At 36.1% G+C, this 18,314-nt stretch overlaps 1 protein-coding gene across 7 annotated transcripts in view; it reads left to right on the forward strand.

Annotated features, from left to right (window-relative positions):
- Positions 1 to 18,314, forward strand: part of SKIC3 (SKI3 subunit of superkiller complex) — a 158,311-nt gene that overhangs the window by 121,223 nt on the left and 18,774 nt on the right. For all 7 annotated transcript variants that reach the window (XM_082836427.1, XM_082836428.1, XM_082836430.1 and 4 more), the window contains 7 exons: positions 1,179 to 1,303; positions 2,360 to 2,483; positions 12,114 to 12,335; positions 13,379 to 13,451; positions 14,321 to 14,374; positions 14,611 to 14,722; positions 17,995 to 18,123. In XM_082836427.1, the coding sequence (XP_082692553.1) occupies positions 1,179 to 1,303; positions 2,360 to 2,483; positions 12,114 to 12,335; positions 13,379 to 13,451; positions 14,321 to 14,374; positions 14,611 to 14,722; positions 17,995 to 18,123 (839 nt within the window). The remainder of the gene's footprint in view (positions 1 to 1,178; positions 1,304 to 2,359; positions 2,484 to 12,113; positions 12,336 to 13,378; positions 13,452 to 14,320; positions 14,375 to 14,610; positions 14,723 to 17,994; positions 18,124 to 18,314) is intronic.

An 18,314-nucleotide genomic window follows, 5' to 3' on the forward strand; every position in this document is an offset into this window, starting at 1 on the left:
TCGAGCCCTGGTCTGGGAAGATCCCACATGCCGCAGAGCAGCTAAGCCCGTGTACTACAACTACTGAACCTGTGGTCTAGAGCCCGCATGCCACAACTACTGAAGCCTGTGCGCCTAGAGCTGGTGTTCCACAACAAGAGAAGCCACTGCAGTGAGAGGGATGTGCATCACAACGTAGAGTAACCCCCGCTCACCACAACTAGAGAAAGCCCATGCGCAGCAACAAAGACCCAGTGCAGCCAAAAATAAACAAATTAGATTAATTAATTAAAAAAATACATGTATGTATCCATAAACAATCTAAGGTAGTCCTCTTCCCTTCATTAAATATTTATCAAAAGTTGAGTTAATGGATTTTTAAATTCTTTCACCTTCATAAAATTAATTTTAGAAGCAAATATTGCCTATATTTTTAGCTCCCACCCACACCTCCAAGATTAAAAAGATTTTATGAAAAGATTTCTCATAACACATTAAAAATAGAAGCAGTTTCTGATTATAGTGATAGATACCAGAAATCAGAGTCTCAGAGGTTCAGTGAGTCTGTTCCAGGTGGTGGCAGCCTCTCTTCATTTTTAAGTAAACAAAACATGTTTTTTTATTTTGTTGTTATTAAAAAGCATTCTACTTTAGTATCATGCATAACAATTTTTACTTTTATTCCTATTAAATGCCGAAAAGATAATGTATAGTTTTGTCTGTGGGATTTTAGTGTATCTACATGCCCTCCAAAAAAACGGATGTGCAGATAAACAGTTTACATGGAGGCTGGGTTTGGTTATGACTTGCTAAGCTTGTCAAAGATGCTCATAGGGTAATATTTAACTAACATATTAAGCTTAAAAAATTAGAGTTCTATATCAAAGTCAACTTGAAATTATTTTTATAACAGAGTTTAATTCAAGTTTGTTAAAAAAAAAGGCAGTTTGTAATTCAGCAGAACTGTTCATTTTCACACATAATTTAGAAGTGTGAAGTTAAATCCCCCTAGTGCATCTTGTTTGAAATAAGTGATAACGCCTTCTATTTTAATATACGGCTTTTCTACAGCTTTAACACTGGTAGATGAAGTAGGTTAAGTTGTTAAAAGAGCTTTAGTATAATAATATTTCTGAATTTTGATGATATAAGCCAAAATGATTTTTGATATTAAAAGTAAGTTATGTTTTGCTTCTTAGTTCTATTGGTGAATATGATAAAGCTATCCAGGCTTTTAAGTCAACACCCCTTGAGGAGTTAGAAGACATCATAGGTTTTGGATTGGCTTTATTTATGAAGGGTCTGTATAAAGAGAGCAGCAAAGGTAAGTGCGTTGCTTAAAGGATACTTTCTACTTTTCCAGAGCTGAGAAGAATTTAATCATGATGAGCTTACATACAGAAAGATGTAATATTAAGATGGGGGTAGGGGTTGCAGTGTTTACTAAAAATCTGACTAAAAGTCAGGAACGTTAAGAGGTACTTTTTTTTTTTTTAAGAGGTACTTTTTAACTGTTCCTTCCTTTAGTACATTATTATGATGAATAGTCTTTTTAGCAGTGTTGCGAACTGAATTTTATCTTTATTATTTAGATGAGGAAACAGACCCAAGATCACTTAGGGTACATGTATAAGGTAGCATTTGAAAGCAAGTATTTACTACTCCACAGTGTTTCAATATACATTTCTGATAAATGAAGGCCTCAACCATTGTTAGTAATAATACATTTTGGTTTCTCCAAAAATGCTTATTGAGTGCATTTCCACATATATGGCCCAGCCTATGTGTGTGCAGCTCATTTTAAGTACTGCTTAATGGAGTTGCTGGTCTGTACATGGGAATCTGGGTGATACCTCAATGGCTCTAGACCTCCACTTCTTTTGAAGATAGTAATTCAAACCTGCCTATAGATTCTAAAGAAGGAAATTGAGAAATATCACATAATAACCCAAATGATATTCCCAGAATCACCTTGGAACAGCTAAACCAAGTTAGATATTCTAAATTTTTATTCCATTCACTTGAGAGCAAGGGAACAATAAGATGTAATTTTAGTTAGACCCTTTTAAAAAATAGGATTAGGTGGGCTTCCCTGGTGGCGCAGTGGTTGAGAGTCCGCCTGCCGATGCAGGGGACACGGGTGCGTGCCCCGGTCCGGGAACATCCCACATGCCGCAGAGCGGCTAGGCCCATGAGCCATGGCCGCTGAGCCTGTGCGTCCGGAGCCTGTGCTCCGCAATGGGAGAGGCCACAACAGTGAGAGGCCCGCGTACTGCAAAAAAAAAAAAAAAAATAGTATTAGGAAAGGAAATATCCCATCATTTGTCAGTCAGAATTGCTTTTATATTGTTTTGTTTTTGTTTCCAACTCTATGTAACAGCCTATGAGAGAGCCTTGTCTACTGTTGAATCAGAGCAAGACAAAGCTCATATCTTGACAGCTCTGGCAATAGCGGAGTATAAACAAGGAAAAATGGACGTAGCCAAGACACTGTTATTTAAATGGTATGTATAGTTGACATCAACACTCGACATGACCAGATACTTAAATATTGGGTTAAAATTTGGAGGAACATAAAATGAAGTTCTTAATGTTTCAGGAACATTTTTGTGAACAAAAGGGATTGGACCCACCTGGTTCTGAACTGACAGTCACAGGTGGAGCTAGAGATCATGGCTTAATTTTAAATTCTGGATTCATCCAATCCTTCAAAACCATCCTGTACTCTGTGTGTATTATTTATTTTTTAGAAACAGTAATTGATCAGCTGATCTCTTCGGATCATAAAAGTTTAATGAAGGCAGTCATTAACTGGCTTGTTTTTGGCCCCGTAAGTTCCCAAAGAGACTTTTTTTCCTCTTTCATATTCAGGTTAGCCTGATAAAGTTCATTTAAAGTTGAGTCTTTAAAAATGTGTATATACACCAATATAAATTGTAACTGTTTCTTTATTTTTGGAATAACTTAATAAAATAACAGTCTCTGATATCTGTGATTACTTATATGGTATTCTTTAAAAAATAATTTATTTTTTATTTTTGGCTGCGTTGGGTCTTGGTTGTTGTGCATGGGCTTTTCTCTGGTTGCAGTGAGCGGGGGCTACTCTTCATTGTGTGCAGGCTTCTTTTTCTTTTTCTTTAATTTTTAAATTTTATTGTATTTATTTTTTTATACAGCAGGTTCTTATTAGTCATCAATTTTATACACATCAGTATATACCTGTCAATGCCAATCGCCCAGTTCATCACACCACCATCCCCACACCCCGGCCGCTTTCCCTGCTTGCTGTCCATACCTTTGTTCTCTACATCTGTGTCTCAGTTTCTGCCCTGCAAACCGGTTCATCTGTACCATTTTTCTAGGTTCCACATATATGCGTTAATATATGATATTTGTTTTTCTCTTTCTGACTTACTTCACTCTGTATGACAGTCTCTACATCCATCCACGTCTAAACAAATGACCCAATTTCGTTCCTTTTTATGGCTCAGTACTATTCCATTGTATATATGTACCACACCTTCTTTATCCATTCATCGGTCTCTGGACATTTAAGTTGCTTCCATGACCTGACTATAAATAGTAAATAGTAAATAGTAAATAGTGCTGCAGTAAATAGTTCTGCAATGAACATTGGGGTGCATCTGTCTTTTTGAATTATGGTTTTCTGTGGGTATATGCCTAGTAGTGGGATTGCTGAATCATATGGTAATTCTATTTTTAGTTTTTTAAGGAACCTCCATACTGTTCTCCATAGTGGCTGTATCAATTTACATTCCCACCAACAGTGCAAGAGGGTTTCCTTTTCTCCACACCCTCTCCAGCATTTGTTGTTTGTAGATTTTCTGATGATGCCCATTCTAACTGGTGTGAGGTGATACCTCATTGTAGTTTTGATTTGCATTTCTCTAATAATTAGTGATGTTGAGCAGCTTTTCATGTGCTTCTTCACCACCTGTATGTCTCCTTTGGAGAAATGTCTATTTAGGTCTTCTGCCCATTTTTGGATTGGGTTGTTTGTTTTTTTAATATTGAGCTGCATGAGCTGTTTATATATTTTGGGGATTGATCCTTTGTCCGTTGATTCGTTTGCAAATATGTTGTCCCATTCTGAGGGTTGTCTTTTCATCTTGTTTATGGTTTCCTTTGCTGTGCAAAAGCTTTTAAGTTTCATTAGGTCCCATTTGTTTATTTTTGTTTTTATTTCCATTACTCTAAGAGGTGGATCAAAAAAGATCTTGCTGTGATTTATGTCAAAGAGTGTTCTTCCTGTGTTTTCCTCTAAGAGTTTTATAGTGTCCGGTCTTACATTTAGGTCTCTAATCCGTTTTGAGTTTATTTTTGTATATGGTGTTAGGGAGTGTTCTAATTTCATTCTTTTACATGTAGCTGTCCAGTTTTCCCAGCACCACTTATTGAAGAGACTGTCTTTTCTCCATTGTGTATCTTTGCCTCCTTTGTCATAGATTAGTTGACCATAGGTGCGTGGGTTTATCTCTGGGCTTTCTATCTTGTTCCATTTATCTATATTTCTGTTTTTGTGCCAGTACCATATTGTCTTGATTACTGTAACTTTATAGTACAGTTTGAAGTCAGGGAGTCTGATTCCTCCAGCTCCGTTTTTTTCCCTCAAGATTGGCTATTTGGGGTCTTTTGTGTCTCCATACAAATTTTAAGATTTTTTGTTCTAGTTCCGTAAAAAATGCCATTAGTAATTTCATAGGGATAGCATTGAATCTGTAGATTGCTTTGGGTACTATAGTCATTTTCACAATATTGATTCTTCTAATCCAAGAACATGGTATATCTCTCCATCTGTTGGTATCATCTTTAATTTCTTTCATCAGTGTCTTATAGATTTCTGCATACAGGTCTTTTGTCTCCCTAGGTAGGTTTATTCCTAGGTATTTTATTCTTTTTGCTGCAATGGTAAATGGGAGTATTTCCTTAATTTCTCTTTCAGATTTTTCATCATTAGTGTATAGAAATGCAAGAGATTTCTGTATATTAATTTTGTATCCTGCAATTTTACCAGATTCACTGATTAGCTCTAGTAGTTTTCTGGTGGCATCTTTAGCATTCTCTACGTATAGCATCATGTCATCTGCAAACAGTGACAGTTTTACTTCTTCTTTTCCAATTTGTATTCCTTTTATGTCTTTCTTCTCTGATTTCCACGGTTAGGACTTCCATAACTATGTTGAATAATAGTGGTGAGAGTGGACATCCTTGTTCCTGATCTTAGAGGAAATGCTTTCAGTTTTTCACCACTGAGAATGATGTTTACTGTGGGTTTGTTGTATATGGACTTTATTATGTTGAGGTAGGTTCCCTCTCTACCCACTTTCTGGAGAGTTTTTATCATAAATTGGTGTTGAATTTTGTCAAAAGCTTTTTCTGCATCTATTGAGATGATCATATGGTTTTTCTTCTTCAATTTGTTAATATGGTGTATCACATTGGTTGATTTGCGTATATTGAACAATCCTTGCATCCCTGGGATAAATCCCACTTGATTATGGTGTATGATCCTTTTAATGTGTTGCTGGATTGTGTTTGCTAATATTTTGTTGAGGATTTTTGCATCTATATTCATCAGTGATATTGGTCTGTAATTTTCTTTTCTTGTAGCATCTTTGTCTGGTTTTAGTATCAGGGTGATGGTGGCCTCATAGAATGAGTTTGGGAGTTTTCCTTCCTCTGCAATATTTTGGAAGAGTTTGAGAAGGATGAGTGTTAGCTCTTCTCTAAATGTTTGATAGAATTCATGTATGAAGCTATCTGGTCCTGGACTTTTGTTTGTTGGAAGATTTTTAATCACAGTTTCAATTTCATTACTTGTGATTGGTCTGTTCATATTTTCTATTTCTTCTTGGTTCAGTCTTGGAAGGTTATACCTTTCTAAGAATTTTTCCATTTCTTCCAGGTTGTCCATTTTATTGGCATAGAGTTGCTTGTAGTAGTTTCTTAGGATACTTTGTATTTCTGTGGTGTCTATTGTTACTTCTCCTTTTTCATTTCTAATTCTATTGATTTGAGTCCTCTCCCTCTTTTTCTTGATGAGTCTGGCTAATGGTTTATCAATTTTGTTTTTCTTCTCCAAGAACCAGCTTTTAGTTTTATTGATCGTTGCTATTGTTTTCTTTGTTTCTATTTCATTTATTTCTGCTCTGATCTTTATGATTTCTTTCCTTCTGCTAACTTTGAGTTTTGTTTGTTCTTCTTTCTCTAGTTCCTTTAGGTGTAAGGTTCGATTGTTTATTTGAGATTTTTGTTTCTTGAGGTAGGCTTGTATAGCTATAAACATCCCTCTTAGAACTGCTTTTGCTGCATCCTATAGGTTTTGGATCGTCATGTTTTCATTGTCATTTTTCTCTTGGTATTTTTTGATTTCCTCTTCGATTTCTTCAGTGATCTCTTGGTTATTTAGTAACATATTGTTCAGCCTCCATGTGTTTGTGTTTTTTATGTTTTTTTCCCATAATTGATTTCTAATCTCATAGCATTGTGGTCAGAAAAGATGCTTGATATGATTTCAGTTTTCTTAAATTTACTGAGGCTTGATTTGTGACCCAAGATGTGATCTATCCTGGAGAATGTTCTGTGTGCACTTGAGAAGAAAGTGTAATCTGCTGTTTTTGGATGGAATGTCCTATAAATATCAGTTAAATCTGTCTTGTCTATTGTGTCATTTAAAGCTTGTGTTTCCTTATTTATTTTCAATTTGGGTGATCTGTCCATTGGTGTAAGTGAGGTGTTAAAGTCCCCCACTATTATTGTGTTACTGTCGATTTCCTCTTTTATAGCTGTTAGCAGTTGCTTTATGTATTGAGAAGCTCCAATGTTGCATGCATATGTATTTATAATTGTTATATCTTCTTCTTGGATTGATCCCTTGATCATTATGTAGTGTCGTTCCTTGTCTCTTGTAACATTCTTTATTTTAAAGTCTATTTTATCTGATATGAGTATTGCTACTCTGGCTTTCTTTTGATTTCCATTTGCATGGAATATCTTTTTCCATCCCCTCACTTTCAGTCTGAATGTGTCCCTAGGTCTGAAGTGGTTCTCTTGTAGACAGCATATATATGGGTCTTGTTTTTGTATCCATTCAGCAAGCCTGTGTCTTTTCGTTGGAGCATTTAATCCATTTATGTTTAATTTAGTTATCGATATGTATGTTCCTGTTACCATTTTCTTAATTGTTTTGGGTTTGTTTTTGTAGGTCCTTTTCTTCTCTTGTGTTTCCCACTTAGAGAAGTTCCTTTAGCATTTGTTGTAGAGCTGGTTTGGTGGTGCTGAATTCTCTTAGCTTTTGCTTGTCTGTAAATCTTTTGATTTCTCCATCGAATCTGAATGAGATCCTTGCTGGGTAGAGTAATCTTGGTTGTGGGGTCTTAACCTTTCATCACTTTAAGTATATCATGCCACTCCCTTCTGGCTTGTAGAGTTTCTGCTGAGAAATCAGCTGTTAACCTTATGGGAGTTCCCTTGTATGTTATTTTTTGTTTTTGCCTTGCTGCTTTCAATAATTTTTCTTTGTCTTTAATTTTTGCCAATTTGATTACTATGTGTCTTGGCGTGTTTCTCCTTGGGTTTATCATGTATGGGACTCTCTGCACTTCCTGGACTTGAATGGCTATTTCCTTTCCCATGTTAGGGAAGTTTTCAACTATAATCTCTTCAGATATTTTCTCTGATCCTTTCTCTTTCTCTTCTCCTTCTGGGACCCCTATAATGCAAATGTTGTTGCATTTAATGTTGTCCCAGAGGTCTCTTAGGCTGTCTTCATTTCTTTTCATTCTTTTTTCTTTATTCTGTTCCACAGCAGTGAATTCCACCATTCTGTCTTCCAGGTCACTTATCCGTTCTTCTGCCTCAGTTATTCTGCTATTGACTCCTTCTAGTGTATTTTTCATTTCAGTTATTGTATTGTTCATCTCTGTTTGTTCGTTTTTTAATTCTTCTTGGTCTTTGTTAAACATTTCTTGCATCTTCTCGATCTTTGCCTCCATTCATTTTCTGAGGTCCTGGATCATCTTCACTATCATTATTCTGAATTCTTTTTCTAGAAGGTTGCCTATCTCCACTTCATTTAGTTGTTTTTCTGGGGTTTTATCTTATTTCTGCATCTGGTACATAGCCCTGTGGCTTTTCATCTTGTCTGTCTTTGAATGTGGTTTTTGTTCCACAGGCTGCAGGATTGTAGTTCTTCTTGCTTCTGCTGTCTGCCCTCTGGTGGATGAGGCTATCTAAGAGGCTTGTTCAAGTTTTCTGATGGGAGGGACTGGTAGTGGGTAGAGCTGTGTGTTGCTCTTGTGGGCAGAGCTCAGTAAAACCTTAATCCACTTGACTGCTGATGGGTGTGGCTGGGTTCCCTCCCTGTTGGTTGTTTGGCCTGAGGCAACCCAACACTGGAGCCTACCTGGGCTCTTTGGTGGGGCTAATAACAGACTCTGGGAGGGCTCATGCCAAGGAGTACTTCCCAGAACTTCTGCTGCCAGTGTCCTTGTCCTCACGGTGAGACAGAGCCATCCTCCACCTCTACAGTAGACCTTCCTACACTAGAAGGTAGTTCTGGTTCAGTCTCCCCTGGGGTCACTGCTCCTTACCCTGGGTCCTAATGTGCACACTACTTTGTGTGTGCCCTCCAAGAGTGGAGTCTCTCTTTCCCCCAGTCCTGTCAAAGTCCTGCAATCAAATCCCACTAGGTTTCAAAGTCTGATTTTCTAGGAATTCATCCTCCCGTTGCCAGACCCCCAGGTTGGGAAGCCTGACATGGGGCTCAGAACCTTCACTCCAGTGGGTGGACTTCTGTGGTGTAAGTGTTCTCCAGTCTGTGAGTCACCCACCCACCAGTTATGAGATTTGATTTTACTGTGATTATGCCCCTCCTGCCGTCTCATTGTGGCTTCTCCTTTGTCTTTGAATGTGGGGTATCTTTTTTGGTGAGTTCCAGTGTCTTCCTGTTGATGATTGTCCAGCAGCTAGTTGTGATTCTGGTGTTCTCACAAGCGGAAGTGGGAGCACGTCCTTCTACTCCACCATCTTTGTTCCCATCTCTGCAGGCTTCTTATCGCAGTGGCTTCTTTTGTTGTGCAGCATGGGCTCGAGGCACATGGGCTTCATAGTTGTGGCACACAAGCTCAGTAGTTGTGGCTCATGGGCTCTAGAGCACAGGCCCAGTTGTTGTGTCTCACGGGCTTAGTTGCTCTACAGCATGTGGGATCTTCCCAGATCAGGGCTCAAACCCATGACCCCTGCATTGGCAGGTGGATTCCTAACCACTGTGCCACCAGGGAGGCCATATATGGTATTTTTTGACTTTTCGAAATATTTGGGGGGGGGGATGTTGAACTTATTAATTCCTTAAAAAGCAGGAGATGATTAATGGATGCTATTGGACAGTGGTTATCAGTGAGTGCTCTGTTGGCATTTTCAGTGGTACAGATCTTCATAGTACAGAATTGTTTCCCCCATTGCAGGAAGATCTTATCCTTGTCCCCCATCTGTTAGATGCTAACAGCACTCCTCAATCATTGTGGAAATGAAAGAAGTGCCTCCACATCTCCAAATTATGCTCCTGTGCCAAAGGTTAGGGGGATGGAGATGACTAGATGGTACTAGTTGAGAATGGCTTCTATACGATAAGCTTTGGTTTTGTTTATTCATGGTGATACTTTTGTTCCATCCTGATTAAAGTAATTTTCCTGTATAATAAATAAGCAGTTCTTTCTCCTCTTAGCTATTTTGAGAAGACCAATCAGAATTTTAAAAATCTTGTCACTTTACATGGATATACTCATGTAACGTGAATATATGTTCAGAATATCCAAATTTGCAAATAGCTTGAGAAAAAGAATCATAGATGCTAATATGTTGCTGCAGTAATCAAGAGAAAAAGTAACACCAAATTAGTTATGATTAGATTAGTCTTGGGTTACTGTTTAAAACAGTAAATGAAACTGTTTTGAACATTAGTAGAAGTGGGGAAAAATAGTAGAATATTTTCTTGTTCTTTTCTCCTCTTATGAGGGAAAACCTTTACCTCCTTTTTTTTGCGTTGTTGGATCCAGGGCTAGGTATTTTATCTGATCTATGTTTTTTTCTTTGCTTTTGGTTCTCTGCATGTCATCTTTCAAACTTAACACTGCAGACTGCTCCCTTTCCTGCCCCTTGGCATTCTTTTCTTTGACTTCCTTTCTATGAATAATTCAGTTACCTGTTCTTTATTCATCTTGTTTGGCATTCTCATGTTGGGAACAAAGCAGTGTCCTCCGTGCTTAGGCGGAGTGTGAATAAGTTCAATACATAAGGGGAAAAAAATCTGGTTACCAGCATCATAGAATTTTTGATATAAATAACTATACGTAAAATTCTAGCACGTGGTACAGGACAACATGCAGGTACCGTGCATTCAGCATGTGTTAGCTTAATGGGATATAGTCATTTCAGTAATAATTTAGATTTTTTGTTTGTTTGTTTGTTTGTTTTGGCTGCGTTGGGTCTTCGTTGCGGTGCGCGGGCTTCTCATTTGTGGTGGCTTCTCATTGCAGAGCACAGGCTGTAGATGTGTGGGCTTCAGTAGTTGCGGCATGCTGGCTCAGTAGTTGTGGCTCGTGGGCTCTAGAGTGCAGGCTCAGTAGCTGTGGTGCATGGGCTTAGTTGCTCTGCAGCATGTGGGATCTTCCTGGACCAGGGCTCAAACCTGTGTCCTCTGCATTGGCAGGCGGATTCTGAACCACCGTTCCACCAGGGAAGTCCCTAGATTTTGTATATTAATACATATTAGAGTATATGTTTGTTCTCTTTTGAACCAAGGCACAAATTAGAATTTCTTCTTTTGTTGTTAGTATTGGAATTTATATTTTACTATTTGCTTTTTTTAGTTACAACTTACGGTGTGGTTTATTTATATTGATGGAAATGACTGTAACTAATTGATATTCTTCCATATTTGGATGCCTCCATCTATTAACCCTTATCGTAAAAAGAGTTACTATGGATGCTTTAAGTTTACTCCAGAGCTGCCCATGAAAATTCATGACTTTGTAGCTGTTTGTCAAAATAAAATTCTAAACAGCTTGTTGTCTCCTCCCCCAAAATAATAGAAAGACGTAGTGGTAGGTATGTGATATTTTATAATGTTACAGCTATTTATATTATATTTTAATGAACTTTGTTTAAAATTTTCAGAGTTCCTATGTTTTGTTACAGTACAACATTCATAATTATTATTAGAAGTACTGTTAAGTTTATAAAGAGCTCAGGTTTTCTTCATTTTAATTAATAAGGATTCCTAAACATTATTGACTTTTACCTCCATAAGCTTAAATCAGATTTCACGGCTGAAGAAGGAAAAGAAAAAAGCTGGATGTTTACATACAAAATTTAAATTCTCCTTCAATTATAAATGTGCTCACGTGGAATATGGCGGATATAGACAGTTTTTATAATTATTATATATTGCTCTTGTTTCAAATACCACAGAACAGTAAGACAAAAGCTTTTTGCGAATGATAAAAATCAGAACTTAGGTTAAGGATTTTTCTTTATTATTCATACCTTTTAGGATTTTATTGGAACTAAAGATTTTAGCGAAATTATTCTAATTATTTACCTAGAACTGTGACCCAAAGAGACTGTGCTGTATATTTGTTTCTAAACGTAGATAAAATGACCAGAAAGGAAATTTGGCTATTGATGCTCTGCAAAGGCCATTGGTACTTTTAACTGCTTCAGAAATTCAGGGAAACGGGACTTCCCTGGTGGTCCAGTGGTAAAGAATCTATTCTGCAATGCAGGTGACATGGGTTTGATCCCTGGTTGGGGAACTAAGATCCCACATGCCATGGGGCAACTAAGCCACGTGCCACAGCTACTGAGCCTGCGTGCCGCAAACTACAGAGCCCACGCGCCATAACTAAAGACCTGACACAGCCAAAAAAAAAAAGAAATTCAGGGAAATTACTGTTCCTAGAAACCATGGAACTTAGTTTTATAGTTATTTTAAGCTGGACTGTAGTTTGGTGAATCTATAAGTAAATTGTTTTTTCTACCAACTGTTAAGTATGTTTTAATAGTTACAGACTATTGTACTCATGGCTAATAGGCAATTAAAAATATATTTACAGCTCTATCTTAAAAGAACCAACCACGGAAAGCCTTCAAGCCCTGTGTGCTCTAGGATTGGCAATGCAGGATGCAACACTGTCCAAAGCTGCACTTAATGAGTTACTGAAGCACTGCAAACAGAAAGACAATGATTATCAGAGGTGCCTTCTTACTTCAGCGATCTATGCACTGCAAGGTCGCACTGTGGCAGTGCAGAGACAAGCATCTAAAGCTGTTCACAGGTAAATTCTGTACTTGTGAACTTGGGGTCTAGTTATACTTGAAGTTGTCTTTGATGTTTGGACCTTATTAAGATTATATAATGAGGTAAGCATATATATTTGGAAACCAAGTTGTGGTTTTATGAAACTGTACATAGGATCAGGTAACTGACTCCACATTATTTCACCTCTAACAATTTAAATAAAAAATTCAGTTGGTAAAGAGAGAACAGAAAATCTTTCAGATTAAGCCCCAAATCTCGTTTTTTTTTTTTTTAAGAACATGAAAAGTTTATTCACAAATGAAGGAATAAAAATGGTTAATATACAAGAAAATATCTGAAACTTCGTTAATAATACAATAAATGCAAATTTTAAGATATAATTTTTGACAAAGATTTTTAAGCTTTTTAAAAAAGTTAGAAATACTGAGTAAAGGCAGTTTATACATGGAGGACTCATACGGGACCTGTAACTGGCCACAAATCATTTTCGCCAAATTCTCCTGAACCAAATCTTGTTTTAATATGAAAGCCCTTACAAATTCTCAGGTTTGTGTTATTGTCAGTTTGTTATATGATACCGTCCAGTTTGATGGTTTTAGGAATTTTTTGGCCACTCAAACATTCATTAATATTCAAAATTTGGAAAATAGAAACCTGTTATCACTAGCAACAGCAGTTATTTATTAGATTTATTTTTAGCAGTAAAGTGTTACATCTGTAGTTTATTTTCCTTCCACAGTTCTCATCTCTGTGTTTTCTTTGAACACTATTAAAATTTCCTTCACCTTTCCTAATTGGATCTCATGGCTCTGTAATCATCACATTGCTGATTTTTCTTTCTTATTTTAATAAAAACTGTAGGTGTATATAGGAGATATAAAGTATGTTTCTAAAAATTCAGTCACTTTTAACCACATGTAGAGAATTAATTTGAACTTGTTTTAGATGTCTAAAAGATTTTTAACTTAGATACTAAATAAAATGTTGATTTGGGGGGGTACTTTTTGTGATTAAAGTAACTACCATCTCTAAGCCCTCTGCTTTTGATGATCATTATAGTAACCCAGCTGATCCTGCTCTTTGGTCTTTGTTGTCCCGAGTAGTTGCTCAGTATACTCAACGAAATGCAAAGGTGAGTAATGTTCTAAATTCTAGCAAAAGACAAAATAACTTATGATGTGGTATATAATATAATTTTAAAGTATCAATATTAACATTATCATTCTGGAAAATAATTAACTAATAGAGCAAGGGAGTTCTGTTATTTAGTGCAGTTTTTCATTAGTCATTCAACAAGTAGTACACGGAGTTTCTTCCATGTACTGTTGTACTGCTCTGGGTGTTATGGAAGATACAAAGAAGGAGGTGGACTTTTTGAACATGTATAGATTGTTATGTTATTCTTATAATTCACTTTCTTTTCCAGGTAAAATGTCCAATTGAATTTTTTTACATTAAGGATTTCAGATCGACTTTATGAAAACTATCGTGCTGCATATATTTTCCTTACATTTAGTACTGAGTTGAATATTGAGGTGGTGGTGGTGAGGTTCATGATGCTCTGAACTTTAGTTACTTATTTTACTGGGGACTGTGGACATTTTAAAAATACTTAATTTTCATGGAGTAAAACTATGTTAGTTTATCTTAAAATAAGTTTTGTGGTCTCTCTTTTTTTTCTGTCAGACTTCATTTCACAATCTTGTATATTGTTATAAAATTGTATATTTGTTTGTTACTACTGTAAAGTCATGTAACTTTTGGACCTTTAATGAATATTTTAAAAGAGCAGAGTTGAACTGATCATAGGAGAAAAGATTTTCTTTTATAAAAATATTAAACTGCTTTTTTAAAGTTGGTACTTAAGGAGTTTAAAAGTTACAAATGTGATAAAGCTGAACCTTTCAAATGACTTAATGTAAAGATTTTATCAGTCTTAATTTTTACTTTTTTGTGAAAGTTTATGCATTTATATAAGTAATAATTTGCTTACTATTATAGGGAGGTGCGGTAGCAGGAAATGTGGCTTATATTCTGGACTCAAATCATGGAAAGGTTAGTTTGCCCCAATTCAAAGGAAATGTTAAATAATATTATTATTATTTAACATTGGAAATGTTAAATAATATTATTTACTGTTAAATAATATTGTTAAATAATATTATTGATGAATAATTTTTCTTCTTAGGCTTAGGGGTCACACAATATCCAATATAGTACTACTTTTAGTCACTTTGAAAGTCAGGGAGCTATAAAGAGAATTGATTAACACCCTTCCTTTCTCTTTGTAGAAGGCACTACTATACACTGCAGTAAATCAGTTGGCTGTGGGAAGCAGTTCAGCAGATGGTGAGAAAAATACTGCACTAAAAGCCATTCAGAAGGCAGCTCTCCTTTCTCCAGGTGAATATAATGTGATCCATTTCATTATTTAGGATTCCGTCCATCTTGCATTTGTGTTAAAGAAGCAAAGTTTGTATTTTTATGAAATAAGAAGGGAATTTTAAAATATTTTAAGATCTTGCATATTATTTGATTACTGCATTCAGCTACTGATATTTAAGAGATAATCAGTTATTGAAGCAGGCTCAAAGGAATATCTGTATAAAGATACTTCATTAACCATTATCGAAACTCTGCATTATATATTTTCAAAAAGTGGTTTTATTTCTGTTTTCCATCAGTCTTGTTTAACGAGGTTTATTTATAGCTACTAAATTATTTAATAAACATGGTTAGTTATTTTTATGTGTAGTTAACTTCTTGAAGAGTGGAGATATGTCTTCTGTGGTAACTGTTAGAACTGCCAAGGTGCTGGCCTCACATGAACTAATTTCTTAGTTCTAACCAGAGTCGTATGTATGCCATTGGTCACAAAATGCACTGAGGAACTGCATGTAACCTGCATCAGCATGCTTCCGTTACCACGGCTGGAGAAGTGCTATAGAGGATTGGAATGTCTAACAAAGTAGGGTTATGGGATGTATTTTTACATAACATTATTTTTAACATGAAATATAGCTTTAAACAGTATATTCCCCCAGAGCACTTCAAACATTTGCTGGATCAGAATGCTATTGCTTTTGGCCAGGGACTGTGGGGAAACATACAAAGAACAGGTTCAGTACTGTCTTCACAATAAATGATAAGGATCCTAACTAAACTTCAGAGATTATTTTATAAAACAAGTAAACAGACCAATATCCTGTTGTTTATTCTTTCTTTCATTTTTGAACTAGAACAAAAAGAAATCCTAAACATTTGCTTTTATCTATGTTCTATGTTAGGTAAGTTTCTGATTTTTAAAGGTGTTCCCAAACAAGTATTAGATATAGAATTACTCTCAAGAATTCTTACTGTGGATCTAGAATGATAGATGTTAGCCTCTGATTGTGTACATGGCATACACTTTAGAAAGGTGAGACTGCCCAGCTAAGATCTTCTCTAATCATTTTTTCTGATTTTCCCATTTTATCTGGAGAAATTCATAAACAAGGAAGCAGAGTCATATAGGAAGCTTAAAACAAGGACTGACTGATGAAGCTGAGTGCTTATTTGAGACTTGTTTGGAGTCCAGTGAAAGTGAATGTAATTGTAGTTATGTGTAGTAGCTGTACATCTAACCTTTGTAGATCTTTAGTTAGACAAAGTACAATTTTGATAGATGGTAATCCAAGGAATCTTTTCAGAAATTTAAATATAATCCCAGGAATTTAGAATTGAATGGAAAGAAATCCAATGTCTGTTAGATTAGTACTTCTGTGATATTAAAAGGTATTTTTAGCAAACCATATTAATTTTTTTAGGTTTCTAGTATATATATAGTATAAATTATATATATGTGTATATACATATATATGTATAAATTATATATATATACACATATATATGTATAATATTTATATTATCACTTTGTTTCATAGGGAATTTGAGTTGCTGGTTATCTGTAGAAGAGTTCATGAAGACAGCAATTCTTTTGAATTGTGACAAAAGAAATTGCTGCCAGCTAATGTCCATCCCCCTCCCCAAATCTAAACTATAGAATACCCTAAGATCCTTAAATGAGTTGTTCACTTAATCTTACAAACACAAAAATTGAGTCCACTTCAACTGGAATTATAGGATTTTAGACCTGAGGGCACCTGAGCCATCATCTGATTTAGATGCCTTATTTTGTAGAACTATGTGTTCCAAAGGAAGAGCGGCTGCACAGTTAATTAGTGGTATTGTTAGACCTAAAATCCAGATCTAAGATTCAGTCATCTGCCTTTCATTAAATAGTATTCAGATCTCACCATAAATTGTAGGAAATGGTCCCTATTTTCTTATTCTGGATTTGATTATGTCTTATGATATTTAAAAGAAGGTAGGCATTATCTGGGCAGAAATTATTTTATAATATCAAGGTATGTATTTAATTTTTTATAAACATTTTTGGTCTACATAAGATTTCTAATGATTCTTGTACAATCAGCAGTAATACTGACTGTCTATAAATGAAATACATGTATTTCAGCCATTTGATAGGAGATATATATTGAATGGGGCAGTTAGGTAAGAAAAAAATTAAAAACTAGAGCTAAGAAATATGTTTAAATGACTGTATTGTTAACTGGAACCCCTTGTAGGATTTAAAAATTATCCATTTGTTTTTTTAAGGGTAATAGGACTGAAAATATTAACCATGTAAATATTAACCTGCAAAATATGATTTGTGAAACAAAAGACCAAGCAAATTAAAAAGCCTAAGTTCCAAATCCCGATCCAGCTTTCTCTTTTCACAATTAACTTTCTTGAAAAAAGTCTATACTCATAATCTCTTTTATTACCTTCTCAACCCACTGCTGTTGGGCTTTCCCTCTTCCCCTGAAGCTATGTCAAGGTGTGAAGGAAGGAAGGAAAGATCAAATGGATGAAGGGATACATCAGTGTAATCATAATTGCTTCCTTGGAATGATAAAGTGACTTTTATGCTTGGCTGTTAGAACATAGGTAAAATGGAGTTGTCTTGAGCTTTTCCTTTGTCTCAGACTTTTCTTAAGAGCTGAGAAATTGTGTTGTCTTCCTTTTCCTATGACTGAGCCTTTAATATAGGGACAGTGATGAACACAAGTGTCTCTGTGAGACTTGCCCTTGGTATTCAGTGAAAGTAAATATAATTGACCTTTCCACAACAGCGTAGTACTCTAGGCAACTCACGTAACCAACCATGGAAGAAGAGTTAAACAAGATATTTTTTATCCTCTGATGTGTTTGGAAAAAATGGCAAATCTGTTTTTTTTTTTTTTTTGCGGTACGTGGGCCTCTCACTGTTGTGGCCTCTCGCATTGCGGAGCACAGGCTCCGGACGCGCAGGCTCAGCGGCCATGGCTCACGGGCCCAGCCGCTCCACGGCATGTGGGATCTTCCCGGACCGGGGACGAACCTGTGTCCCCTGCATCGGCAGGCGGACTCTCAACCACTGCGCCACCAGGGAAGCCCCAAAATAGCAAATCTTAAAGGATGAATATAGTAACGTGCCTTATGAACTAGTTTTTCTTTAAGAAAATGGAATTTTTCTGGAGATACTATTTTATTTCATTTGTTGGTATTTGTAAAGTCTTACTTTCATTTTTGGTAGTTTTTCAGCAACGTGTTGGTATTGACAGCCTCCTAACTGTATTTCCTGTGTTTAGGTGATCCTGCTGTCTGGGCTGGGCTAATGGCAGCTTGTCATGCTGATGCTAAACTGGCCCTAGTGAAGAACACTCAGCCAAAGAGGATGGATTTACACTTGGCACTGTTATCTGCTGTTTCTGCTTCAAGTAAGTTTAAAGAAGCATTTCATACATGATATATTCAAGATAAAGAATTCAGAAGGATATTGCCAGAAGGTAGTAGGCAGAATTAGCCCTACATGAAAGGCTATTATATTCTCATCTAACAAAGCTTAAAAACAAGGCTTAAGGAGTTTACCTGCATACAGAACAAAGCTCAAGAACATTACAGGAATACA

Source organism: Leucopleurus acutus (genome assembly GCF_964270905.1).
Source record: "Leucopleurus acutus genome assembly, chromosome: 3".
Classification (NCBI taxonomy): Eukaryota; Metazoa; Chordata; class Mammalia; order Artiodactyla; family Delphinidae; genus Leucopleurus; species Leucopleurus acutus.